Source organism: Quercus suber, unplaced genomic scaffold (assembly GCF_002906115.3).
Source record: "Quercus suber isolate HL8 unplaced genomic scaffold, Cork oak 2.0 scaffold_198, whole genome shotgun sequence".
NCBI classification, from domain to species: Eukaryota; Viridiplantae; Streptophyta; class Magnoliopsida; order Fagales; family Fagaceae; genus Quercus; species Quercus suber.
This window is the reverse complement of record NW_027069656.1, coordinates 1,079,209-1,105,829: the sequence shown is the minus strand read 5'-3', so window position 1 is coordinate 1,105,829 and position 26,621 is coordinate 1,079,209. Positions and strand designations below refer to the sequence as shown.

Below are 26,621 nucleotides of genomic sequence, written 5' to 3'. Positions count from 1 at the left end.
GTGTGTCAAGCTCTCCCATTCTCTTTGTGCCAAATAAAAGCACGAGTTGACACTTCCCTCCGGCTAGCTCTTCCTTAGGGCGGCTCCACCTGGGCCTCTGATTGTAGAAATAGCTGGTGGTATTAGCTTGTAAATTTGCTTGTAAAACAGGCCTACCTCAGCCTTTAATTGTAATCTGTAACCTTTCTTTTCATGAAATAATAATAATAATATCGAGATCTTTCGCATTTATTTATTTTTTTTTTTTTTTTTTTGTCGAACCTTCTATATATATTTTTTTTCAACCTACTATAAAACGAACACTTAGAACTTAGAACACTTGCCTGGTGCGCCGGCCAGCACCCTAATCCTCCCCACAGACGGCGCCAATTGTAGAGACTCAACTTGGGTTGACCCTGAGTGATGGGTTTTCAGCCCAATAAGCCCAAACAATAAATTTATAGAGAGTGGGTTGAGAGGTTTAGGTGCTGGCCATCGATCACCATGCATGAACTTTTCTTATAAAAAAATGCTAAGAGTTTCTTTACAAATGGGGGAATGCTCCTCAGCCTGTGGCCGAGGAGGCCTGATTGTTCTCTCTCTTTTTCTTTTTTCCCCCCTCCCCCTTTTCTTACTTTACTAGCTTTTCTTTTATAGTTTTCATCTTCCTATCTCCTCCTTCCATCTGTTGATCACCTATTTGCCTTTTTTCTGGCCGTCCGTCCCATCAGAGACCTTATCGGTACTCGAGTGGTTCACTTTGATCAACGTTATCCTGCCAAGGGGTTACCTCCCCATTAATGCGGCCAGGGGGGGTTAGTTGAGTGCATTAAATGTGAGAGCGACAGCTTACTTTGGGGTCAGTCTTTCCCCAAAATCACCTTTGTCAGGTCGAGAATAAGGTGGTCCTCGGCGTGGATTGGGAAAAGAGGCTTTCCCCCACCTTAGCCACAAATAGCCTATGCTCCTCGGCCTGGGCCTCGGGCCTGCTACATGATGGGCCGAGGCTATCAGGCCCATGGGCCCCACAGATATAATTAACAACTTAGGTTTAAAACTTGTTAATTCTATCAACCAGGTTCTAAATTTCCTAACATGATTTTTTGCTTTCAAAAATATGGCCTTTTGGTTTTAAACATATATAATACAGATAAAACAAAAGGAGAAAAACTAATCATGATAACCTTAGGAGAGTTCAGTATAATATTTCCCCAGAAAAATACATCTCTCGGTTAGATCATTACAAAAGAGAATATAGGGATGTCTGATTGCCTTTATGCTATCAATTTACATCAATTAATTGGGAGGTCATGACCTCGTACACAAAGTTTGCATAACTCATTACCTTTATGCTATCAATTGACATCAATTGATTGGGAGGTCATGATCTTGTACACAAAGTTTGCAGATTTACTTCTCATCAATTTAAAGAATGCTTTAATCTTCTGAGCATATAGAAGCTCTTAGTACGTTGGAACAATGCAACAACAAAAAGAAATCCCAGGAAAGCCAAGGATGCCATGATAAAAAAAGATGACATAAAGCATCGAGCACCAAAGCAGGAGTGATCGTCTCCACCTGCTTCCTTATCGTATATATGTCCAATAACTGTAACAGAGAAAATATATGATCCAAGAGGACAAGCTATGCCTATAGTGTTGAAAATGGTACCCATATGCCTAACACCAAATAAATCCGAAGTGATTGTGGGCATTAATGACCACTGTGACCCATCACAAATGCCCATTATGATCGAACCCACATATAGTGTTCCAGGAAATCCGGAAGCAATAACAATATTGCCAATACCAATTGTTGCTAGAGTAATAGCCATCAACAATGGTCTTGCCAAGCCTCTTGTGTGTAGTAAATAATCTGATAAATGCCCAACTCCAACACGGCCAAGACAATTCCATATGCTCCATAAAGAGACAAAATTATTCACCTCCACAGTTGTATAATTGAGAGATTGTCCTATTTGGCTCAAGTTGTTAAGCACAGCCTCCGTAGAGCCCATTCCACATACCATTGCAATAAACAACAACCAGAAGTTTACAGTGCACATGGCTTGCAAAAGATTCATACCACCCTCTTCATCAAATAGAATTGTATCATCTAAAGCAGCATTAACTTGACCCTCACCACTAGGTAATTCATGATATGCTAGATCCTTTGCTACAAATGAGTCAGATGAGGAACACACTGACTTGGGGTTCTCCATTGAAGTATTACTCTCAAAGGAAAGTGTTTCTACAAATCTCTTGGAGTCCTCCTTCTGAGCTTTGATTGCAATTCCAAGAGGTGATGCGAGGAGAAGCAATAGAAGTACAAAGGAGAATATGCGTGCCCATAAAGGTAAACTAAAAATGTTTTCTAAAATTATCATGATCATGAGATAACCGGCAATGATTAGAGCAAGTGCAGAGAAACCATTCAAGTACTTCTTAACATCACTTGTGTTGGCTTTATAATTTCGCACTAAAAGCATGAGCACAAGGGAGACAAACGTCGGCCACAGAGCAAGTATTAGAAGGAATGTGCTGGGCTCGCCCCTGTTGAATGTGTTATATGCTTGAATTAGTATTGCTCCACTAATTCCTGTACATCCCTGGCAAAGAGAGAAGGTAATATTACAGCATAGCATATCATAACTCAAGCAAGAGGGACTGTTTTTCTTTTTTCGTAAAATAAGTCATGGTTTTCATGAAACTTCTTCTTCTTCTTCTATATATATATATATATATATATGCTTGAAGAAAAATGTAGTGATATTGTCAAGAATCAGGCTATAATAGATATGACCAACAAAGTTTAATCCATTCTTTTACAATTTACAACACAACTAAGTTGTATCATAGTTTGTCACTATTTTGATGTGGTCAATTTGTGATTAATAGACAACCACTTTTTCTTATCACTTCTCACGGTCAATCAATTTTATATTGTGGCAAAAATTCTGATCTTGAGTTTTCTTGAGTTTAATTGTACAATATATTGTTGAAAAGAATAATTTTTACATTTATGCTTCAATCAAATAAGAGGATTTGAACTTTTGAGAGCCACTAGGTTATGAGGTAGAACCTAGTCACCTACAAATAGATATAGTCTTCATATATATAATTTAATAATTGGAGGAGAAAGATTATTCTAACTTTTAACCTTTGTTGACCTGTTATGGCTTTTGGTATAGATACATATTATGATATCCTAACCCTTTTCTCGAAAGAGGGAAAAAAATTAGGGTACCTATAGTCATTTTTCTTTGTAATCGAATGAAGTTTTAAAAAGAGTCAAGTTACTTGCTATTTAAAGTGCTTCTTAGTTTTTGTTACTTCTTAATATTAGTGAGACTTTTTTTAAGCCAAAAACTTATAGGACAAACATTAATTTTATACCTATATTTATAACTATCGGATATGACTAATTATGAATGATAAATAAAAAGTGGGTTCGTGTGAAAATAAATATAGTTTTGAAAATGGAGATAGAATAAGTTGGACAGGTATATGATGCCCACATAAGTTATATGGCTAAGCCAATGATAGAATTGCATGATGCCCACATTGGTTATATGTGGCTAAGCCAATCATAGAATTGTACCTTCATGATGCCCACAATGGTCCCACTATAATCAGGGAAGTTTTGCACACCAGAAACCGTATTGGCTGTGTTAAAGAACGGCATAGAATGACTTGAAAAGAACATAAACAGACACATCAAAGGCACCGGAGGCCGTTTGATTAATCCCACGACAGCAGCCCACGTTAGAAAATTCCCCAAGAAATTCTGTATTGCTCCGGCAAGGTGGACCAGCCATGGCCCACAAAAACCAGAGTAACTATTACTGTGTGCTACGGCTGTGTATAGAAGCCCAGAAAGGACTCCAGCACTTGAGCCTATGTCTCTAAAAACAGCCACAGTTTCCAGAGTCGATTGGTCATAGCCTTGGCTTGATTTCAGGACCGAGGAGTAGACGCCGAAGGTGTATGAACCGATGCTAAACTGGATCCACATGCTTGCCACCGTAGCCATCCATTTGTTGCCCAGCCTCAGCCACTCCATCCTTGTCTTTTTTCTTTTTTTTTTTCCTCTCTGATTTTTTCTTGACCACTTGCCTATATCAACTATAGAATCTCGGAAACTATTAAGAGTATTAGCTTTTAAGGGACGGCAAGACAATGATGGTGTTGCATTATTGCGTTGGGTAATGGTGAATATTCTTCAAGTCCCATATATAATCATATATCATTTGTTTTATTCTCAATATATATATATATATATATAAATGTTTTTTTTGCCCACATATTTTATTAACTCTTGACACGTGTAGAAATTATTACAAAGTGACAATATTTATTTATAACTACTCCAAGTTTGGCTTATTCGAAAAATTAAACAAATCCATATGGCTGGGTTTATGTGGGTTTCAATTTGCTTGATTAATTCGAATAAAAATTTTAATTTTAATTGTGTTTACGTCAAAATTCAATTAGTTTTTTTTTTTTTTTTTCTATGGATTCAAATTTTATTATATCTAGTAAAATATAAAATAAAATAAAATAAAATAAAAATTAAGGAGGTATTTATATGATTAATTAATTCCTATGTTAGTGGCCTCATTACTAAGTGGTATCCGTGCAAAGAGTTTAATTTCAAGAACGTAACTCTTGGCAGCTATTTGGTGTGTGTGTTATATATATATATATATATATATATAATGTGTGTGCGTGTGTGTTTATTTTGGGATAAAAAAAAAAAAAATTCAAGAACCAAATCCCTAAAGTGGTATCTATAACAAATACTACTTATGGAGTTTTTGGTTGGTAAATTTATACTAACAAATACAAGTAGTAATGCTATATTCTGATAATCAAGTTACTATGTATATTGCAGCCAATCTTGTTTCCTACAAAAGAATCAAACATACTGAAGTGGACTGTCACTTCATTAGAGACAAGATTCAAGAATGATTGATCAAGACTTTTTATGTTCCAACTCAACATCGACTTTCTAACATTTTTACCAAAACACTACATTAATTCTCTTCACTACTCAACAAAATGGGAATTGTCAATATATATGTCCATCTAGCATTAGCAATACAACCCCAAATTGCTATTTTACATCCAAAACATTAAAAAAAAAAAACCCACTTATCCGAGTGTGTATATCTAAATGTTTTACATCCATGTTACAATGAGTTCTTATAAATACAAACTATTGTAGCAAGTTGTAAAGATTTTTTTTATTGTGAAAATATTGTAGGAAGCTGAAAGATAGAGGGAAAGAGAGAGAAATTATAGAAAGAATAGAGATGATAGTTTTTTATTATATTTTATCATTATTATGTAGTTATTTGTATATATTAAGAAGATTTAGAAAGTTAGTTTTTTTTTTCTTGTAAAAAATACCCCTAATTTAATTAATCTATTCTTATTCCTTAAAAAGAGAAATAAGGTTAAGATGGTAAATTAACTAAAATTTTCCCACTACCCTCACACTTCCCACTTCCCACTTCCCAATTCCCAACCTCACTACCCCACGTTTCTAACCAAAAATAAGAAAGAAAGGCTACCCACCAACGGCTCCTATTAAAAAAAAATACCAATGGTTCCAATAAAAAAAAAAATTAAACTTCCATAAAAAATTAAAAAAAAAAAAAACTACTCACATCACATAAAATTAAAAAAAAAAAAAAATACTATCCTCTGAGCAATTTACTCACATCACATAAAATTATTTCACCACAAATGCTTAACACTCATCACACCCTTAGATTTTTTTTTTTTTTTTTTTTGTGATTAGAAAATATATTAATCCCAAATTATAAATTATACAATTATTAACCTTTACCTAAAAAAATAGAAGAGCCCCACATGCATGCTCAAAAGCTAGTACTATTATAATGGGTTGTATGTTAATATATAAACAGAGATATTAGTTATATTATAAAGTGGAATAATATAATAAATAAAGTAACTTTTTAGAGAGTAAAATAACAACATTTATACAAACTAGGATGTAAACACAGGGGGAGTATTGAGAGCTGCTATATGACAAGCAGTATAGTAAATACAGTGTACAAACTACAAGTAGTTTAGATGGCTATTAGGAAGATTAACACGTGTAGCAGAACTGTAATTCTATCATGCTACATCGGATGGCTATTAGAATTTTTTTTTTTAAATAATTATTTCCCGCGAATCTTGCTATAAATCTCTTTGAGTTTGGTAAATTGTCATTTTTGACATTAAAGTTTATTTATTTATTTTTATCAATTTAGTCCATGAAGTTTTTATTTATTGTCACTGTTAATCCCTCTGTCCAAAAATGCCATTAGCCACTAAAAAAATACTCTTTAATATTTTTTATGAAAAAAATCTTTTAAATACAAATTCTTTAAAAATAAAGGTAAAAGAAAAACCAAAAACATTCGTTGACAATAGCATAGTTTCAAACCATCTTTGGTTTCAAATGCATGATGCAAACTCTGGAAAATTTTATGTTTAGGAGCCGACTTAAGTTGGTTTTTATTCTGATGGAAAGAAACTCTTGCATACCACATAATTTAATTTCATGGTTGGTGACAAGGAATTGTAATCAATTGTTATTATTATTTTTTATTATTATAACAAGTTAATAAAAAGATTTAAACTTAGATTCTCCATATATATATATATATATACACATATATAGAGGACAAACCGAAGTAGTGTCTTCACAAAGCTTGTTTCTTGTGACCGTTGCCTTTTATTTTTTGGGTCTTGACAGATTCTTGTATGTCAAATATTTACAGGATTATTACAATTATTTTTTTTTTTTTTTGGTTGAACTTTCTATTATATGTGAAGAGAGATACCATTTATTCATTTAAAAACAATAATTTTAAAAAATATTTAACATTATAAAATTTAAAGTAAATTATGAATTGATTAGGGTAGGTAAGGAAAGAGACATTTCAAATTTCTTTTACATCACCCTTGTAAGAAGAGTTGTGCAATAACGGTGCAGCTATAATGCAAGAAAAAACAGGATGGCCTCAGCCATGACGTTATACACAAAGTTTGTACATTTAGAAGAAAGGGTGGAAGCCGCAACGAGCAAGAATTTCCCCAACCTCTGGTACCTCTTGAGGCAGAAGCGAAGAAGAGAGTATCTTTTCTTCTTCTTTTTTTTTTTTTTTTTTTTTTTTTGCTTGCATGGGATGTGGTTATTCAAGAGGCAGTATTTGAATGTAATTCAAAAATTATGTCTGACGCCGTAAATAATATAGGTGAGTCTCCGATTACCATAGCTACATCTTCTATTATTATAGCTAATATTATCTTGAGCATTCTGCAAAAGATGTGAGAGTTAGAATGGTACAAGTATGCCATATAAAGCAATAAGGGAAAATATATTGACGCAGTATGTTAATGGTGTTGCTAGCTACATAGCATGGATAGATGAAAATCCTAGTATTATTAAGTCTGTTTTAATTTATGATGTATTACATTTCTCTTCTTCTTAGTAGAAGTTACAATATTCTTATTAAAACAAAAAACAAAAACAAACAAACAAACAAAAGAAAAACTAAAAAAAAAAAAAAAAAGTTATTTTATTACTCCATCATTTTACAAAGTACTTTCTCCTCGGCGAATAAAACCTCTTAGTACGAAAGAATAGTGTAATGGCCAAAAGAAAACCCAGAAGGACCAAGGATGCCACGATAATAAATGATGACATAAAGCAGCGAGTGCCAAAGCAAGAGTGGTCATCGCCACCTGCTTCCTTATCGTAAATATAGCCAATAAGTTTGACAGATAAAATATAACATCCAACAGGACCTGCTATGGCAATAGCGTGGAAAATAGTACCCATATGCCTAACACCAAATATATCTTTAGTAATTGTGGGAATTAATGCCCACAGTGAACCATTACAAATGGCTATTAGGATCGAACCCACATATAATATACCATAAGCAATAACAATGTGGCCAATAACCATTGTTGCCAGAGTAGCAGCCAACAACATTGGTCTTGCCAAGCCTCTTTTGTGTAGTAAATAATCTGATAAATACCCAAATCCAACACGGCCAAGACAATCCCAGATACTCCATAAAGAGACCAAATTATTCACCTCCACACTAGTGTAATTGAGAGATTGTCCCATTTGGCTCAAGTTGTTATTCACAGCCACTGTAGAGCCCAATCCACATATCATAGCAATAAACAACAACCAAAAGTTTACAGTGCACATGGTTTGCAAAAGATTCATGCCTTCTTCATCAAACAGAACTTCGTCATCTAGAGCAACATTAACTTGAGCCTCACAACTGGGCAGTTCATGATATGCTATATCGTTGGCTACAGAAGACTCAGAGGAAAATGTTTCCAGAAATCTCTTAGAGTCGTCCTTTTGGGCTTTGATTGCAATTCCAAGTGGTGATGCGAGTAGAAGCAAAAGAAGTGTAAAGGTGAATTTGTGTGCCCATAATGGTAAACTGAACATGTTTTCCAAAATTATTATAATCATGAGATAACCAGCAATGATCAGAACAACTGCAGAGAAATCCTTCAAGTGCTTCTTATCATCACCTGTGTTTGTTTCATAAATTTTTACCAAAAGCATAAGCACGAGGGTGATGAACGTAGGCAACAGAGCAAGCATTAGAAGGAATTTACTCGGCTTGCCCTTGTAGAAAGCGTCATATACATGAATTATTATTGCTCCACTAATTCCAGCAAATCCCTGGCAAAGAGATTAATATATTACAGGCATAACATATATATATAGAGAGAGAGAGAGAGAGAGAGAGAGAGAGAGAGCACAAGCACAAGGGAGATGAAACTAAGAACTCAAGTTTACTATGTTGCCACAGCATAAAACTCGACTCTGGTGACATCAAGTTTTACTTGATTTTTGTTTAACTACGTAACTAAATAACTTGACGACAATGCTTTTTACTAATATAATTCCCAAAAATCAAACATTTAGCAAAATAGACCTTCAAATTCACCTTGAGAAAAATAATGAACAGAAAAGAAATTTATATTTGTAATTATACCTTCATGATACCTACAATGGTCCCACTATATTCTTGGAAGTTTTGAACACCTGAAACCATATTGGCTGTGTTAAAGAACGGCATAGATTGACTGGACAAGTACATGAAGAGACACATCAAAGGCACCGGCGGCCGTTGGATCAACCCCACGACAGAAGCCCACGTTAGAAAATAGCCTAAGAAACTCTGGATTGCTCCGGCAAGGAGAACCACCCATGGTCCACCGAAACCAGAGTGGTTATTACTGCTTGTCACGGCGGTGTAGAGGAGGCCGGCGAGGACCCCACCGACTAAGCCAATGTCTCTAAAAAGGGCCACAGTTTCGAGCGTGGATTGGTCGTAACCTTGGGTTGATTTAAGAACAGAGGAGTAAACGCCGAAGGTGTTTGCACCACTGCTACACTGAATCCATATGCTTGCCACCGTTGCCATCCATTTGCTACTCACCCTCTCCATCATCCCTGCAATATTTCCTTCTTGCCCAAAAGCTAGCTATAAAAATTTATATAACATCATTGCATTTTGAAGCTAAAAATTCCTGTCCGCTTTAGTGTCTCCCAAAAAAAAAAAAATGCTATTTGTAGCTGGAATACTGCTTGTCACGGCGGTGTAGAGGAGGCCGGCGAGGACCCCACCGACTAAGCCAATGTCTCTAAAAAGGGCCACAGTTTCGAGCGTGGATTGGTCGTAACCTTGGGTTGATTTAAGAACAGAGGAGTAAACGCCGAAGGTGTTTGCACCACTGCTACACTGAATCCATATGCTTGCCACCGTTGCCATCCATTTGCTACTCACCCTCTCCATCATCCCTGCAATATTTCCTTCTTGCCCAAAAGCTAGCTATAAAAATTTATATAACATCATTGCATTTTGAAGCTAAAAATTCCTGTCCGCTTTAGTGTCTCCCAAAAAAAAAAAAATGCTATTTGTAGCTGGAGTTGGCCCACCTGCCTAATCTTGTATTTTTTTGAAGATAGGATAGAAATCATAGAATTCACTCATTTCTATGATGATAATGATTTATAATTGTACTAAAACATCAATTATTTTTTTGGAGTAGGAATTCGACTGCAAAACAGTGTATTAGTTGAATTTATTGATTTAATTTTTCGTTTTTATTTTCAATTTATCATAATTAAATCTTTTGTTTTTGATGAACAATTAAATCTTTGTCTAGCCTTGAATGATTGGGTGGGTTAATATTCTTCTTCAAAACCGTATCATTTCATTTGTCCTTGAACATAGAAAGAATGTAAAATTTAAGCTGTGTTACACTTCCTCATCAACCAAAATGCAAGGCAACAATTTTCCGCAACAGCTCCAATCAAAATGAGTTTACTTTCATCAATATTCGCCTCAGCTAAACCACTGCTCTTGGCCTCTTGCTATATATATTGCAAGTGGGATACACGAATATTGCGATATTTGGGATGGAATTAACGACTCAGACGAGAAAAGACCCATCTGGCGATGGAATGGGCCAAAGTGTTCTCTTGCTAGCTAACTAAAATCTCAGATAACAAAAAGCAACATTAGTATCATAACATTTCACATAATTAGCAATGGAATAGACCAGAAAGTTGTATTGTTAGTAGTGAAATTGTGGACCTATCATTTTTCTTCACCACTCATAACTCACTATACAGTAAATTGTGACAAAAATTATGTAAAATATTGCTGTACTAGCATCTTTTCATGACAAAAATAAATTAAAATGAACAAAATTTTGTTACAACTGATTTTAGAATTGAGGAGCACACACTGAAGGTGTATATATGCACCACTGCTACCCTGGATACATATGCTTGCCACTGTGGCCACCCAATTGTTGCTCAGCCTTCTCAATCAGATTTCTCTTAGATTTTTTTTTTTCTTGCCTTTATATATCTAGATAAGTTATAATCCCAGAAAATAGTAATATTAGCTTATAATGACAGCCAAGTCAATGACTCAATGTGTGCATGTCTATGTCCCACAATCATTTTCCTGTGAAATATTTTTTTATTAGTACTTGCATTATTGGGTGGAAGGATATTCTTCCATACCTATATAATTTGTCTTTGTGCAGTGGCGGGTCCAAAAATATTTTTTTGGGGTCATTTAGAAAGTTAAATTAAACAAAATTTAATAAAAAGAAAACTTAAATATATTTAGTTATTGACCAAAAAAAAAAAAAGTCGCAAATACATAAAATGTTTCAACATCCTTCTATAAGTTTTTATATTTTGAAATCATCACATAATAGTTCATTATCAACCGTTATTATCTGTTGTCAATGTGAGTAGATATGACCATTTTATTTTATTGAGTTTGTATAACATTTTTTTTTATGCAATTGTCACTATCTATTTGTCATTGTTTTTATAAAAATATTTTAAACTAAATGGCAAAACTCATCTCACTTGCATTGTGTGAATTATTAACTAACACAACCACACACATCCACACATCAATAATACAGTAAGTGTATATTTAACTAATCAAATGCTTGAATCTCTCCCATGAATCTTATCTCATCTCTCTTCTCTATTTGATTATCTTGATATCTCTAATTCTAAGAGTAAAGAGTGAGTGTTTGGTAGTTATGCGTATGTGTATAATATGTGCATTATTATTATTATTATTTTGTTATAAAGTAATTTGTGTGAATTGTGATGTGTATGAGTATGACATATGTGTATGTGTGTGATATATACATATATAGTGTAAATATAATATAACTTAATATAATCTAATATTCAGGAAATACAAAGGGTTTGATACATGTATGTGTATTGTTATCATGTTATAACAATTTTTTGTTATAAAGTTAGTGATTTTAGGAAAAAAAATAGTAAAGTTGATATGTGATCAGGGTGTGCAAGATTTAAACCACAGTGTGCAAAAATATTTTCAATGATAAATTAAACCGGTAAAAAAAATTATATATATAATATTTTTTTAATAAAAAGTTAGGGGGTTCATTTGAACCCCCTGAAATACATCTAGCGCCACCCATGTCTTTGTGTATATAAAGTATGCTTTTTATGAACTCCAACACGTGTAATGTTTCTTACAAAGTTGTATAAAAAATTTCTTACAAAGTGATAATGTTTTTCTAATTAGTCCATGACTGGATCTTTGGAAAATACAGTAAGTCCATAATTGAAAGAACTTTGAAATATATATATATATATATAAGTTTAAATATAATATTTATTGATTTTACATATTAATTTTGACCAATTTTAACTTTATATATAACTTTGTCTTTATATATTCATCTACTTTAATTTAGATGTTTATAACTAAAAAAATAAAATCAATGAATATAATGGCAGCCAAGTCAAGGTGCGCATGTCTATGTCCTACAATCATTTTCCTATGAAATATTTTTTATTAGTGTTGCATTATTGGGTGGAAGGATATTCTTCCAGACCTATATCATTTGTCTTTGTGTATATAAAGTCTGTATTTTATGAACTCCAACACGTGCGATATTTCTTACAAAATTGTATAAAAAATTTCTTCCAAATTGACAATGTATTTCTAATTAGTCCATGATTGGATTATTCAAAAAATAAAGTAAGTCCATAATTAAAAGAACTTTAAAAGATCAATAATTAAGTTAAAAGATGTTTACGTGGATTCCTATTAACTCAACTAATTTAAATAAGAAATTGAACTTCGAATTGTTTGTACACCAAAAATCAAGGAATTTTTTGAATTGATGATAAAGAATAATCATCATAGTAATTCATACATTCAAATAACATTATATGTATTAAAATTAAAAAAGAAAATTAAGGAGGTATCCAAAATTTTTTTTTTCTTGAGAGAGTTTCAACCTATGACGTCCGCTCTTGATAATAGTTCTTTATCATCAAACCAAGATACCAACGGTTTTTGGTGTAAATTGGGATTAAACCACAGATTCCTTATTTAACGATTAAAAATTTTACCATTTGAGCTAATTGATACCCACAAGAGATATCCAAGTGATTAGCTAATTCTGATGTCAGTGAAGTTAGTATACCAACCTAAAGGGTTTAATTCCAAGAATCAAATTCCTTCATTTTCGACAAAGAAAAATGTTAGTATAGTGAATTAATGACAGTTGACGCATAGTGTTGCTCAGGTAAGAACATTGACTGTTATAATCAACATAAGGAAATTGTGGAAAATGCACCCATCACAAATCTAAGGTCTTGATATGATCATATAGACAATCATGTAATATAAATTTAGAAGTTTCATTACGCAGTAACTTTTCATAGAAAAAAAAAAAAACCCTAATGTCTTTTAAGATTTTCATTTATTTTATTCATTTATTCTAAAATTCAAACTCTTTATATACAATGACTTCTCCAATTTCTTATCCCTCTAATAGGAAATCCAGGATAGTTTTATATGGAAGTCAGTGAAAATAATGTTTATTTTAGAGGAGGTAATAAGTGTGTTATTCCAAATAAGAGGAAAAGAAAGTGTAATAACAGAAAACCTCAGAAGAGTTGGGTATAATTTTACCCCAAAAAAATATATCTATCAATTAGATCTTTAGAAAAGAAAATATGGTGATGTCGGAGAGTAACTCGTTACCTTTATGTCATCAATTTACATCAATTAATTGGGACAAAATGGGCTTTTGCCCTTTTCGGGTAAATGAAATAGCTTTATATCCCATTTTCCAAATTAATTAGGGAAATACTCATTTTTTAAAACTCGATTTATGATAAATCAAATTAAGCCCTATAGTGGCCTTTCTAAAGAGCCTATAGTGATATTTTAAAGCCCTATAATGATGTTTTTTAACTCGTCCTTAATGAAATCAAGTTATAGGTAAAAAAAAAATTGCTTATAACTTGATTTTATTGAAGTTGAGTTAAAAAACGTCACTATAGGTCCTTAAAATGTTTATAGGCTTCTTAAAACGCTACTATAGAGCTTCAAGATTTTTTTTTTCCTAACTTAATTTACCATAAATCGAGTTTTAAAAGAGGAGCATTTCTCTAATTAGTTTAAGAAAATAGATATAAAGCTATTTAATTTGCTTGAAAAGGGCAAAAGCCCATTTTGTCTCAATTAATTGGAAGGTCATGACCTTGTACACAAAGTTTGCATATATACATCTCATCGTTTTAAAGAATGCTTTGATTTTCTGAGCATATAGAACCTCTTAGTACGTTGGGACAATGCGATGACAAAAGGAAATCCCAAGAAAGGCAAGGATGCCATGATACAAAAGAGATAACAGAAAGCAGCGAGCATCAACGCAGGAGTGATCTTCACCACTTGCTTCCTTATCATAAATATAGCCAATAACTCTGACACAGAAAATATATGATCCTATAGGACTTGCTATTCCTATAGTGTTGAAAATGGTACCCAAATGCTTGACACCAAATAAATCTGAAGTGATTGTGGGCATTAATGACACTGTGAACCATCACAAATGCCCATTATGATCGAACCCACATATAATGCTCCAGGAAATCCAGAAGCAATAACAATGTGGCCAACAACTATCATTGCTAGAGTAATAGTCATCAACAATGGTCTTGCCAAGCCTCTTGTATGTAGTAAATAATCTGATAAATACCCAACTCCAACACGGCTAAGGCAATTCCATATGCTCCATAAAGAGAAGAAATTATTCACCTCCACAATTGTATAATTGAGAGATTGTCCTATTTGGCTCAAGTTGTTAAGCATAGCTTGCGTAGAGCCCATTGCAATAAACAACAACCAGAAGTTTACAGTGCGCATGGCTTGCAAAAGATTCGTACCCTCTTCATCAAACATAATTTTATCATCTAAAGCAACATTAACTTGATCCTCACCTCTAGGTACTTCATGATATGTGCTGAAACTGAAGTAAGACATCTGCAGAAGCAATTAAAGAAAACGGCATCATTTTCTGTTAAAGGAAAGAAGCAGCTACAGAGGAAAAGCGATGTCGTGTTGTTAAATGAAACTTTAGTTGCTGGCACGTGATTCAGGCAATTAGATGGACACGTTGTAATTTTATTTGTTTTCCCTTTAAGCTGTTAGATTACTTTCTGTTTTAGTTAGTTAATTTTGCTTAATTCTCGCCTAATTTTCTGGGTTTGTGTAACTGATTGCTATGATGTATAAATAGCAAATCAGTGTGTAAGATCAAATTAGTTTTTCATTTTCTTTGTGAATACAAGTTTCCTTTCAGAGAATATCTCTTTTCTTCTAGAAATTTCTTTCCTAATATTGTATCAGAGCAACGAGTTAACTCAGTGACTCGTTGATTTCCTAACTCACTCTTTTCCTCCATTGTTGTTCTCCTTCAAGCTTTGATCATTGATCCTTTTCTTTCATTGCTGATCTTTGATTGAATTTTTTTTTTTTTTTTTGGTTCTTGGAATTTTCTTGCGAAGTATCTTCTATGATTCTTTGCTCTGAAGCTTCAATCATGGCTTCGACTTTAGATCCTACCACTCTTCCGCAAACTGTTCCACAAACAGAATCATCCTCACAAATATTTCAAGTTCTTCAATGCTAGATGAATCAGCCAATAATCCATATTTTCTCCCTGTTGCAAAGAATCCAGGGATCATTTTTTCTTCGCAACCTCTGATTGGTCCAGAGAACTATGCTGATTGGGCCAATCTGGTTCTTAGCCTTGAGTGTGAGGAACAAATTTGCTTTTGTTAATGGGGCAATTTCCAAACCAAAGGTTACTTCACCTCTGTACAATTCTTGGTGTAGATGTAACACCATGGTTCTTTCATGGCTGGTGAATTCTCTTTGCAAAGACCTTCAAGAAAGTGTGAGGTATATCAACACTGCTCGAGAACTATGGATTGATCTGCGAGATCATTTCTCTCAAGGAAGTTCACCTAGGCTCTATGAGTTGCAGAAGGAAATTTCGCATCTTACACAAGGTCAACTATCGGTGAGTTCTTATTTCACAAAGTTCAAAACACTCTAGGATGAATTTACTAGCTATCAATCTTATGCTACTTGCACCTGTGTTTGTACTTGTGGATTTGATAAAACTAAAGTTGAAACTCAACAGAAAGAGCATGTTTTTTGTTAATGTAATTGCTGAACCTACGGCTTTGTATGCTATTAATAGCTAAAACCCTATTTTTAATCCCAATTTTAGGCCTAATCAATGTCAAGGTTTTCACGGAGGAAAAGGGGGAAATTCGAAGAAGCGAGGCCAGTCTGTACCTATTGTGGTCTAACTGGTCACATAGCAGACAAATGCTATAAACTTCATGGTTATCCACCAGGGTACAAACCAAAGGGGAACAGACCTCTGGCAAATCAGGTTTCTGTTGGCTTTCAATCATATGGTTCAATTGTCCAAGGGCCAAATTTCTTTCCCAATGGCAATGCCTATGGTGGTCCACAATATGCTACTAATCTTCTGGTGTGCAGTTAGATGCAATGAGTTTCTCTCCATAGAATTTTACTCCACATAATTTTTCTCCACAGAACTTTTCTCCACAATTCATGGCTCCATCACTACAGGCCTCTCAGTGTCCTATTTCACAGTCTCAGTGTGAACAACTGCTATCATATCTGTTTGTTCTTAAGGACAATTCTGCTTCAGGTTCTAGAGTACCATCTGCCCATCAAGCTACAACTGTGATGGCTGCTACTAGTGATAATCCTTCATCCAGTAACTTTGCACTCAATTTTTCAGGTAATCCATTTTGCATTCCCCCAAATATGTCTCATTCTATTTTTTTCTTTGATACAAGAGCCACTGATCACATGGTTCATTCAATGACTCAATTAACTACCATAACTTCTATCTCTCAAACCTATATCTTTTTGCTAAATGGGGAACAAGCTATGGTTACACACATAGGGACAGTTAAATTTCCACTACACTCACTCTCACCAATGTGCTTTGTGTGACATCTTTTAGTTTTAACTTGATTTCAGTTAGTCAACTCACAAAAGCTAATTTTTGTTGCTTGATTTTCCTTGGAAATTGTTGTTTCATCCAAGACCTAGCTCATTAGAGCACGATTGGTCTGGGTAGAGAAAGAAAAGGATTGTATTTGCTGCAGTAAAACTTTACTCAAACTTCTCCTTTTTCAGCCTTAATTTGCTGTAAAATCTACATCTTCCACTTCTTTAGATTTATGGCACACTCGTTTAGGTCACCCTTACTTTTCAAAAATGTCATTGTTGAATAAGTTTGTACCTTTTGTTTCTACAAATAAATCACAGTGTTGTGATATCTGTCATTTTGCTAAGCAAAAGAAACTTTCATTTCCAACTAGTGAACATGTTTCTATTTCACCTTTTGATCTTGTACATTGTGACCTTTGGGGACCTTTCTTTAAGGCAACTAATGAAGGTTACGAGTATTTTTTTACTATTGTTGATGATTTTTCTAGATGTACTTGGGTGTATCTTCTTAAACATAAATCTGAAACTGGATCCTTGATTCCTCAATTTACTGCTATGGTTGAAAATCAATTTGGTAAGAAATTGAAATGTATAAGGAGTGATAATGGAACTGAATTTTACTTGAAGGATTTTTTCAAAAGCAATGGTATTTTGCATCAGCTATCATGTGTTGATACCCCACAGCAAAATGCCATTGCTAAAAGAAAACACCAACATATTCTTAATGTTGCTAGAGTCTTGCACCTTCAATCTCAAGTTCCTTTATCCTATTGGGGTGATTGCATTTTGACTGCTGTGTATTTAATTAACAGAACCCCTTCCAAACTTTTACATAACAAAACTTCTTATGAAATGCTTTTTAACAAACCACCTCCTTTTGAACACTTAAGATGTTTTGGTTGTCTATGTTTTGTTTCTACTTTACCTCTCAATAGACACAAATTTGCATCTAGAGCTCGAAAGTGTGTTTTCCTAGGTTATCCTCATGGCATTAAAGGCTACAAATTTTTAGATTTGGATTCTAATTACATACATATTTCTAGGGACATAGTTTTCTATGAAAACATATACCCTTTTGCTCAAGCTTCTTCCTCTCTTCCTTTAACTCTTAAGAGTTCTGATTTCCTTCACCCTCGTTCTGATAATGGACTCCTTTGTTCATCTCCATCTTCTTATGTGCCTCCAAATTCCTTAACTAATATTTCAATTCCTTCAGCTCCTTTACAACCTGTTTTAGATAATTTTCCTCCTCTATCCCCTATTTTAGATCCTGTTACTTCTATTGATTCAACCCCATCTGGATCATCTGATCTTGTCCTTGCTCCCACATCATCTCCATCCTTTTGTCCTAAGAGGTCTACTAGACCACATAATCCCCCAGCCTACCTCACAGATTACTCTTGTAAGGCAATGGTTTCTAAACCTGCTTCAGGGTTACCTTATAACACTTCAGATCATCTCAGCTATGAGATCCTTGGCAGCACCTTTTACTCTTTTGTTATGTCAGTCACTACCACACCTGCAGAACCTGCTTTCTTTCATCAAGCAGTGAAGTCTGCTGAGTGGAGAGTAGCTATGGACAAAGAAATTGTTGCTCTTGAACAGAATAACACTTGGACACTCACTCCATTGCCTCATGGTAAGATTCCAATTGGTTGCAAATGGGTGTATAGGATTAAGTACAATTCTGATGGCACCATTGAAAGATACAAAGCTAGACTAATTGCCAAGGGGTACAAAACAAACAGAGAGTTTAGACTACTCAGAAACTTTTTCTCCTGTTGCAAAATCCATTTTTGTTCGTATGGTTTTGGCCTTGGCTGCTGTGAAAGGCTAGTTTTTGCATCAAATGGATGTAAACAATGTCTTCCTTCATGGTGACTTAGCTGAAGAAGTTTACATGTCCTTACCACCTGGATTGCACAACAAGGGGGAGAATCTAGTCTGCAAGTTGAATAAAAGTTTGTATGGTTTGAAACAAGCTTCTAGGAAATGGTTTGAGAAGTTTTCTACAACTATTTTAAGCATTGGTTTTGTGCTCAAAGGCTGATTATTCCCTTTTTTACACACTCCCAAGGTTCATCTTTTACCATCTTGTTAGTGTATGTGGATGACATTTTGTTAACAGGTAATGATCTTGATTATGTCACTAAGTTGAAACAGCTTCTTGACAAGAAATTTGGTCTGAAGGATTTGGGATCATTGAGATTTTTGCTTGGTCTTGAAGTGGCTAGAACGGATAAAGGGATAAGTCTAAATTAGAGGAAATATGCTTTGGAAATACTCAAGGACATAGGTTTTTTGGGTTGCAAGCCTAGTAAGCTTCCCATGGAACAAAATCTGAGATTGTCCAAGTATGAAGGAACACCTCTAGCTGATCCTAGTCAGTATAGAAGACTCATTGGAAGGCTTTTGTATTTAACATTAACCAGGCCTAACATCACTTATGCAGCGCATAGGTTAAGTCAGTTTGTTGCATTGCCTAGAGAGCCACACATGATAGCATTGAACAAGGTAATTCAATATATTAAGGCCTTACCTGGTAAAGGGATCTTCTTCTCTAGTAGTTTAGATTTGCAAATCAAATCCCTTTGTGATGCAGACTGGGCTGGCTGCCTTGATACCAGGAGATCATTGATTGGGTATAGTGTGTTTCTTGGAGATTCTCTGATTTCTTAGAGGTCAAAGAAGCAAGGGGTGGTTTCTAGATCATCTGCAGAAGCCGAATATAGAGCAATGGCCACAGTAGCTTGTGAGATCACTTGGGTTTTGCAATTGCTCAAGGATTTGAAAGTTCATCATTCAAGAGCAATTATGGTTTTTTGTGATAATCAAGCAGCACTTCATATAGCTGCTAATCCTATGTTTCATGAGAGAACAAAACATATTGAGTTTGATTGTCATTTGATAAGAGAAAAGATACAAGAAGGAATGATCAAAACATTTCATGTTGCTAGCAATTCACAAGTGGCAGACATTTTCACTAAAGCTTTGAGAATATCTGCTTTCACTAGGTTAGCAGCAAGGTTGGGACTTATTGATATTTTTGTTCCAAAACCCTTGATGTTTTGTTCACCAGATTAAGTTGCTAAACAAGCAGATGTTCAGAACTTGAGGGGAGTGCTGAAACTGAAGCAAGACATCTGCAGAAACAATTAAAGAAAACGACATCGTTTTCTGTCAAAGGAAAGAAGCAGCTATAGAGGAAAAGCGATGTCGTATTGTTAAATGAAACTTTAGTTGCTGGCACGTGATTCAAGCAATTAGATGGACACGTTGTAATTTTATTTGTTTTCCCTTTAAGCTGTTAGATTACTTTCTGTTTTAGTTAGTTAATTTTGCTTAATTCTCGCCTAATTTTTTGGGCTCGCGTAACTGATTGCTATGATGTATAAATAGCAAATCAGTGTGTAAGATTAAATTAGTTTTTCATTTTCTTTGTGAATACAAGTTTCCTTTCAGAGAATATCTTTTTTCTTCTAGAAATTTCTTTCCTAATAATATGCTACATCCTTTGCTACAAATGATTTAGATGAGGAACACCTTGACTCAAGGTTCTCCATTGAAATATTACTCTCAAAGGAAGGCATTTCTAGAAATCTCTAGGAGTCCTCCTTCTGGGCTTTGATTGCAACTCCAAGAGGTGATGTGAGTAGGAGCAAAAGAAGTACAAAGCTGAATATGCGTGCCCATAAAGGTAAACTGAAACTTTTTTCTAAAATGAGTCCGGTTAATGTGTGCCTTAAGGGCACACATTAAACTTTCTATTTTTGAAAATATTTTCTCGAGAATTGAAAAAGTAATGACAATTTTTTCCAAAAATAGAAATTAATGTGTAATCTAAGGGCATACATTAGTAAAATCCTTCTAAAATTAGCATGATCATGAGATAACCGGCAATGATTAGAGTAGGTGCAGAGAAACCATTCAAGTGCTTCTTATCATCACTTGCGTTGGCTTTATAAATTCTCACCAAAAGCATAAGCACAAGAGAGACAAACGTCGGCCACAGAGCAAGCATTAGAAGGAATTTGCTCGGCTCGCCCTTGTAGAATGTGTCATACGCTTGAATTATTATTGCTCCACTAATTGCAGTACATCCCCAGGAAAGAGAAAAAGTAATATTACAACAATGTCTTTCAACAATCATTATTGGATTTTTCTGAAAATACAACAAATCCATAATCTAAAGAAGTATCAAGAATTAAGTTAAAGATGTTTATATAGGTTTTCAGTTAGCTGTTAGTTCAACTTATTCCAATTAAGAATTTGACTTCGAATTGCGTTTACATATTAAAAAAAAAAAAGTAATTGGTTTCTTAAACTAACAATAAAGAATAGTTATCATTAAGCTATAGATTCAAATCCTATTCTTTTTAAAATAAATAATAAAAAACCATAGACTAAGTTTCATTTTCTTACCATTCGATGGTAAACCCAAAAACAACCATCATCAATGGCAAAGTATCAAACCATCTTTAGTTTCATATGCATGTTGCAAACTCTGGACAAATTTATATTTAGGATTCAACTTAAGTAGATTCTTATTCCGATGAAAAGAAAATCTCATAGACATTTTTTTTTTTTTTTTTTAAAACTTGGATTCTAGATAAACCGGAGCAGTGCCTCCACAAGGCTTGTGACTGTTATTTTATTATTATTATTATTATTATTTTGGGGTCTTGAAAGATACTTGTGACTTTATTCTTTTTTGATGAATGAGAAGATTGCATTGCATCAAATGAATAGAATACAAAGTTCAAAGTAACAACACTTAATAGCAAAACTAGAACACCAATGAACTCTAAAATTAACTCATATACAAGGGAGACAATCACTTGGCCACAACAAGGGAAAGGAATTAAAGAACATCACAAAATTCCCCATACACATCATAAAACTCTAAATGATTAAAGAACATCTAAAGAAATTTCCCATACACATCACAAGATTCTGTTTTAGATAGAATTAGTAAAATAGTCATTCCCTTCAATTTTCCTTCTAACTTCCCACTTGATCAAGTGAAGGATATTTTCTTCAACATAAATTCTCCCTTGGTGAAACATTCCATTCCCTACTGCCAAATGTGATATACAACAGACCATAAGGCTAAGTGGAATACATTGGAACTAAGGCTCTTACCTTTGGCATGTCTTTCACCCCAAGCCATTATCTCATCCTGACAAAAGCTAGGGTGCTCAGGAAAGAGACATTTCATATTTCTTTCACACCACCCTCTCTTATGCCAGGGATCCTCCGAGGACTCATCTTATAGGAAGAGTAATGTACATGAAACTGATGAAAGCAACAATAAATGGTCTGAAAACAAGCTAGCCACCTGTAATGCAAGAAAAAAAAAAGGATGGCCTTAGCTGCCATGACCTTATACACAAAGTTTACATATATAGTTATTTACTCCATCATTTTACAGACTCCTTTAATCTCCTCAGCGAATAGAACCTCTTAGTACGAATGAATAATGCAATGGCCAAAAGAAACCCCAGAAGAGCCAAGGATGCCATGATTAAAAGAGATAACATAAAGCAACGAGTGCCAAAGCATGAGTGATCATCACCACCTGCTTCCTTATCGTAAATATAGCCTATAAGTTTGACAGAGAAAATATAAAATCCAACAGGAGATGCTAAGGTAATAGCGCTGAAAATAGTACCCATATGCCTAACACCAAATATATCCGAAGTAATTGTGGGAATTAATGACCACAGAGAACCATCACAAATGCCTATTAGGATAGAACCCGCATATAATATTCTAGGAAATCCAGGAGCAATAACGATGAGGCCAATAATCATTGTTGCTAGAGTAATAGCCATCAACAATGGTCTTGCCCAGCCTCTTGTGTGTAGTAAATAATCTGATAAATAACCAGCTCCAACACGGCCAAAACAATCCCATATACTCCATAAAGAGACCAAATTATTCACCTCCACGCTAGTGTAGTTGAGAGATTGTCCCATTTGGCTCAAGTTGTTTATCACTGCCATTGTAGAGCCCATTCCACATATCATCGCAATAAACAACAACCAAAAGTTTACAGTGCACATAGCTTGCAAAAGATTCATGCCTTCTTCATCAAACAGAACTTTGTCATCTAGAGCACCACTAGGCAGTTCATGGTATGCCATATCCTCGGGTACAGAAGAGTCAGAGGAGGATCGCAGTAACTCAGGGTGTCCTCTTAATGGATTACTGCCAAAGGAAAGCGTTTCTAGAACTCTCTTGGAGTCCTCATTCTGGGCTCTGATTGCAATTCCAAGAGGTGATGCGAGTAGAAGCAAAAGTAGTATAAAGGTGACTCTGTGTGCCCATAATGGTAAACTGAAGATATTTTCCAAAATTATTATAATCATGAGATAACCAGCAATGATCAGAGCAACAGCAAAGAAACCATTCAAGTGCTTCTTGTCATCACCTGTGTTTATTTTATAAATTTTTACCAAAACCATAAGCACAAGGGAGATGAGTGTAGGCAACAGAGCAAGCATTAGAAGGAATTTACTCGGCTCTCCCTCGTAGAATGTGTTATATGCACGGATTAGTATTGCTCTGCTAATACCAGAAAATCCCTGGCAAAGAAAGTAGTATCACAGGCATAGCATATGTTAGTGTATAGATTAGCCCATTAGGCTTAGCCTAATATATTACTTGTACTACACTTATATTACTTGTACTGCACACATACCTAGCCTATATAAAGGCTCTCTTTTGTACATTGTTTTTACACACATTATTATACTGACAATTCAGTCATTCTCTCCCTCTTTGGCAGCAAGCTATGAATGATGAACTAGATGCCCTTCATAAAAATCACACTTGGGATATGGTTGATTTGCCTCCTGGTCAGTCTGTAGTAGGTTGTAGGTGGGTTTACAAGATCAAGACCAAGGCTGATAGATCTGTTGAACGATACAAGGCTCGCCTAGTTACCAAGGGCTTTACCCAAGAGTATGGCATTGACTATGAGGAAACATTTGCTCCTGTTGCTCGCCTTACATCTGTCAGATGTCTCATTGCTGTGGCTGCTGTTCGCCATTGGCCTCTTTATCAATTGGATGTGAAGAATGCTTTTCTCAATGGAGACCTTCAAGAAGAAGTGTACATGCAACCACCCCCTGGCTATCCACATTCAGGCAGTCAAGTTTGTCGCCTTCGCCGTGCTCTTTATGGCCTCAAGCAGGCTCCTCGAGCTTGGTTTGAAAAGTTTAGCTCAGTTGCTGCTCAGCAGGGTTTCACTTCGAGTCCTCATGACACTGCTCTCTTCGTCCGAAGATCCTCTGCTGGTATCACTCTTATTCTTCTCTATGTTGATGATATGATTATTACTGGAGATGATTCTGCAGGTATCCGCTCTCTCCAGCACTTCCTTAGTCAGCATTTTGAGATGAAAGATTTGGGCACTCTCAGCTATTTTCTTGGGCTTGAGGTTACCTCATCCTCTGATGGATACTATCTTTACCAAGCTAAATATGCTTCTGATCTTCTCTCCAAAGCCGGTATCACTGACAACAAGACTGTTTCCACTCCTTTGGAATACAATGCGAAGCTCACACCCTTGGATGGTGAACCTATATCTGATGCTACTCGCTATCGTCAGTTGGTTGGTAGTCTGATCTATCTCACTGTTACTCGTCCAGATATTTCACATGCCGTGGGTATGGTTAGTAAATTCATGGATGCCCCTCGTTCTGTCCACTATGCTGCTGTTCTTCGGATTCTCCGATATGTCAAGGGTACACTTTATCATGGTCTACACTACTCCTCTCGGTCTTCTCTTGAGCTTCATGCTTATTCAGATGCAGACTGGGCCGATGATCCGACTGATCGATGCTCTATCACAGGTTTCTGTTTCCTGTTGGGTACTTCTCTTGTCTCATGGCGTAGCAAAAAGCAGGATGTTGTTTCCCGTTCCAATACTGAGGCTGAGTATCGTGCCCTTGCCGACACCACCTGCGAGCTTGTCTGGCTTCGCTGGCTCTTGGCTGACATGGATGCTCCATAGCCTATTGCTACTCCTCTTTATTGTGACAATCGTAGTGATATCTACCATTGTTATTAATTCCGTTCCGTTCCGGCCGGAACGGACGGAATTTTTCGTTCCGGTATGCAAACCGGTACTGGAATGACCTGCGTTCCACCTCGGCTCAAATTTCGGGCCGTTTCGGGTCATTCCGGCTGATTCTGGTCAATTCCGGCCGAAATGGGAATTTCGGCCGGTACAAGATTTTGCCTGTTATAAAAAAAAAAAAAATAAAAAAAAATCCAGAAACTGCAAAACGACGCCGTTTTGGACAGAACTAAAAAAACTTAAAAACCTAATCTTATGGTCCTCCACTCTTCGGATCTTCATTTGTTGTTCTTCACTTCTCTGATTTCTTTTCTTTCACTCTCAAGCTCTCTCTCACTCACTGCCGTCACTGCTCACTGCTCACTGTGCAGTGTGCTCTCAGCTTCGATCTATCACGCTCTTGTGCTGTGCTTTCTGCTCCTAGGCCCTAGCTTCTTCTCTTGACTCTTTCACTCTTTCTCTACTTCGGCCAAAGCAGATATTCTTTCTCTACTCTCACTCTCTCGGATTTTTTAAGATTTTTTTTCTTGTGATTTGTTAACTGTTAAGAATCTTAAGATTAAGTGTTAGGAGCTGAAGATATGTGTGATTATGTGTTAATTTTCTCTCGGATTGTCATAATTTTTTTTTCTTATGATTTTTTTTGTGGTTAAGATTTAAGAACTTAGTGTTTTTGGTTTTAACTCTTTTGAGTGGATTTATGACAATGAAATGTTGTGTAAGAAACCCAGAAATTTTCGGATTGTCATAGTTTACTATTCAATGAAATGTTGTGTTTTAGTTTTTTTCTTATGATTTCTAAGTTTTGTGGTTAAGATTAAGACGTAAGAGTTAAGAATTTAAGATATGTGATTTGTTTGTTCATCCATTTCATGCAAATTAAATTAAATTTTAGCTACAGCATTTGATTGAATTTCATTTCATTTTCATTGAACAGTAAACTATGGTTGATCATCATTTTCATCATAGTTCAGCTGGTACTTCTTCTGCTTCTGTGGCCTCTGCCCCTGCAAGATCAGAGGATCCCGCATGGGCTCATGCCCGTGCAGTGCCTAATGCGAAAAATAATACTATCTGTTTGCATTGTAATAAGTTGATTAAAGGGGGTGGTATTACTAGACTTAAGTATCATCTTGCTGGGATTAGGGGTCAAGTTGAACCATGTAAAGTTGTTTCATCTGATATTAGGTTTCAAATGAAACAAATGATTGAAGACTTGAAAAAATCTAAACAAACTAAAAAGAGGATTCAATCAGAAATTGGGAACCCATATGGTGATCCATTTGATGTTGATGATGATGAGGAGGAGGAGGATGAGGATGAGGTTAGGGTTGTTGAAAAGACTCAAAAGACTCCGCCTCAAACATTAGGTAAAAGAAAATCTAGGGGAAAGGATGTTGACACTGATATAGGTCAAATAAGAGCAAAGAAGAAAATTAAGAGTTATTTTGCTCCTAGAACAACCCCCGGTGCTCAACCCTCTATAAGAAGTGCTTTGGCTACAAAAGCAATGATTGATAATGCAAAAATGAGTGTGGCAAGATGGTGGTATCATTCTAATGTACCATTTTATGCATCTCAGTCACCCTATTATCAACCTATGGTAGATTCCATTGCTGCTATTGG

At 35.2% G+C, this 26,621-nt stretch overlaps 3 protein-coding genes and 1 pseudogene across 3 annotated transcripts in view; all 4 read right to left on the bottom strand.

Annotated features, from left to right (window-relative positions):
- Positions 1-1,140: 1,140 nt before the first annotated feature.
- LOC112039745 (protein NUCLEAR FUSION DEFECTIVE 4) lies at positions 1,141-4,182 on the bottom strand. The gene is made up of 2 exons (XM_024072654.2): positions 3,580-4,182; positions 1,141-2,587 (listed from the first exon to the last, which is right to left on the bottom strand). The coding sequence occupies exons 1-2, from the start codon at positions 4,039-4,041 to the stop codon at positions 1,400-1,402; spliced, it is 1,650 nt and encodes a 549-aa protein (XP_023928422.1). The 5' UTR covers positions 4,042-4,182; the 3' UTR covers positions 1,141-1,399.
- A 3,240-nt stretch (positions 4,183-7,422) lies between these two features.
- LOC112039394 (protein NUCLEAR FUSION DEFECTIVE 4) lies at positions 7,423-9,582 on the bottom strand. Its single transcript, XM_024072270.2, has 2 exons — positions 9,029-9,582; positions 7,423-8,712 (listed from the first exon to the last, which is right to left on the bottom strand). The coding sequence occupies exons 1-2, from the start codon at positions 9,485-9,487 to the stop codon at positions 7,588-7,590; spliced, it is 1,584 nt and encodes a 527-aa protein (XP_023928038.2). The 5' UTR covers positions 9,488-9,582; the 3' UTR covers positions 7,423-7,587.
- Positions 9,583-14,137: 4,555 nt separating this feature from the next.
- Positions 14,138-21,059, bottom strand: LOC112039382 (protein NUCLEAR FUSION DEFECTIVE 4-like; annotated as a pseudogene).
- Positions 21,060-21,707: 648 nt separating this feature from the next.
- Positions 21,708-26,621, bottom strand: part of LOC112039372 (protein NUCLEAR FUSION DEFECTIVE 4) — an 8,196-nt gene continuing 3,282 nt past the window's right edge. Inside the window, exon 2 of the mRNA XM_024072251.2 lies at positions 21,708-23,496. Within this exon, the coding sequence (XP_023928019.2) occupies positions 22,330-23,496 (1,167 nt within the window). The 3' untranslated portion in view covers positions 21,708-22,329. The remainder of the gene's footprint in view (positions 23,497-26,621) is intronic.

Bases quoted from the DNA above. Each gene is read 5' to 3' on its own strand.
- LOC112039745 (XM_024072654.2), bottom strand. From the start codon at position 4,041: ATGGAGTGGCTGAGGCTGGGCAACAAATGGATGGCTACGGTGGCAAGC. The intron at 2,588-3,579 runs GTACAATTCTAT...TCTCTTTGCCAG, and splicing joins CCATTGTGGGCATCATGAAG to GGATGTACAGGAATTAGTGG.
- LOC112039394 (XM_024072270.2), bottom strand. From the start codon at position 9,487: ATGATGGAGAGGGTGAGTAGCAAATGGATGGCAACGGTGGCAAGCATA. The intron at 8,713-9,028 runs GTATAATTACAA...TCTCTTTGCCAG, and splicing joins CCATTGTAGGTATCATGAAG to GGATTTGCTGGAATTAGTGG.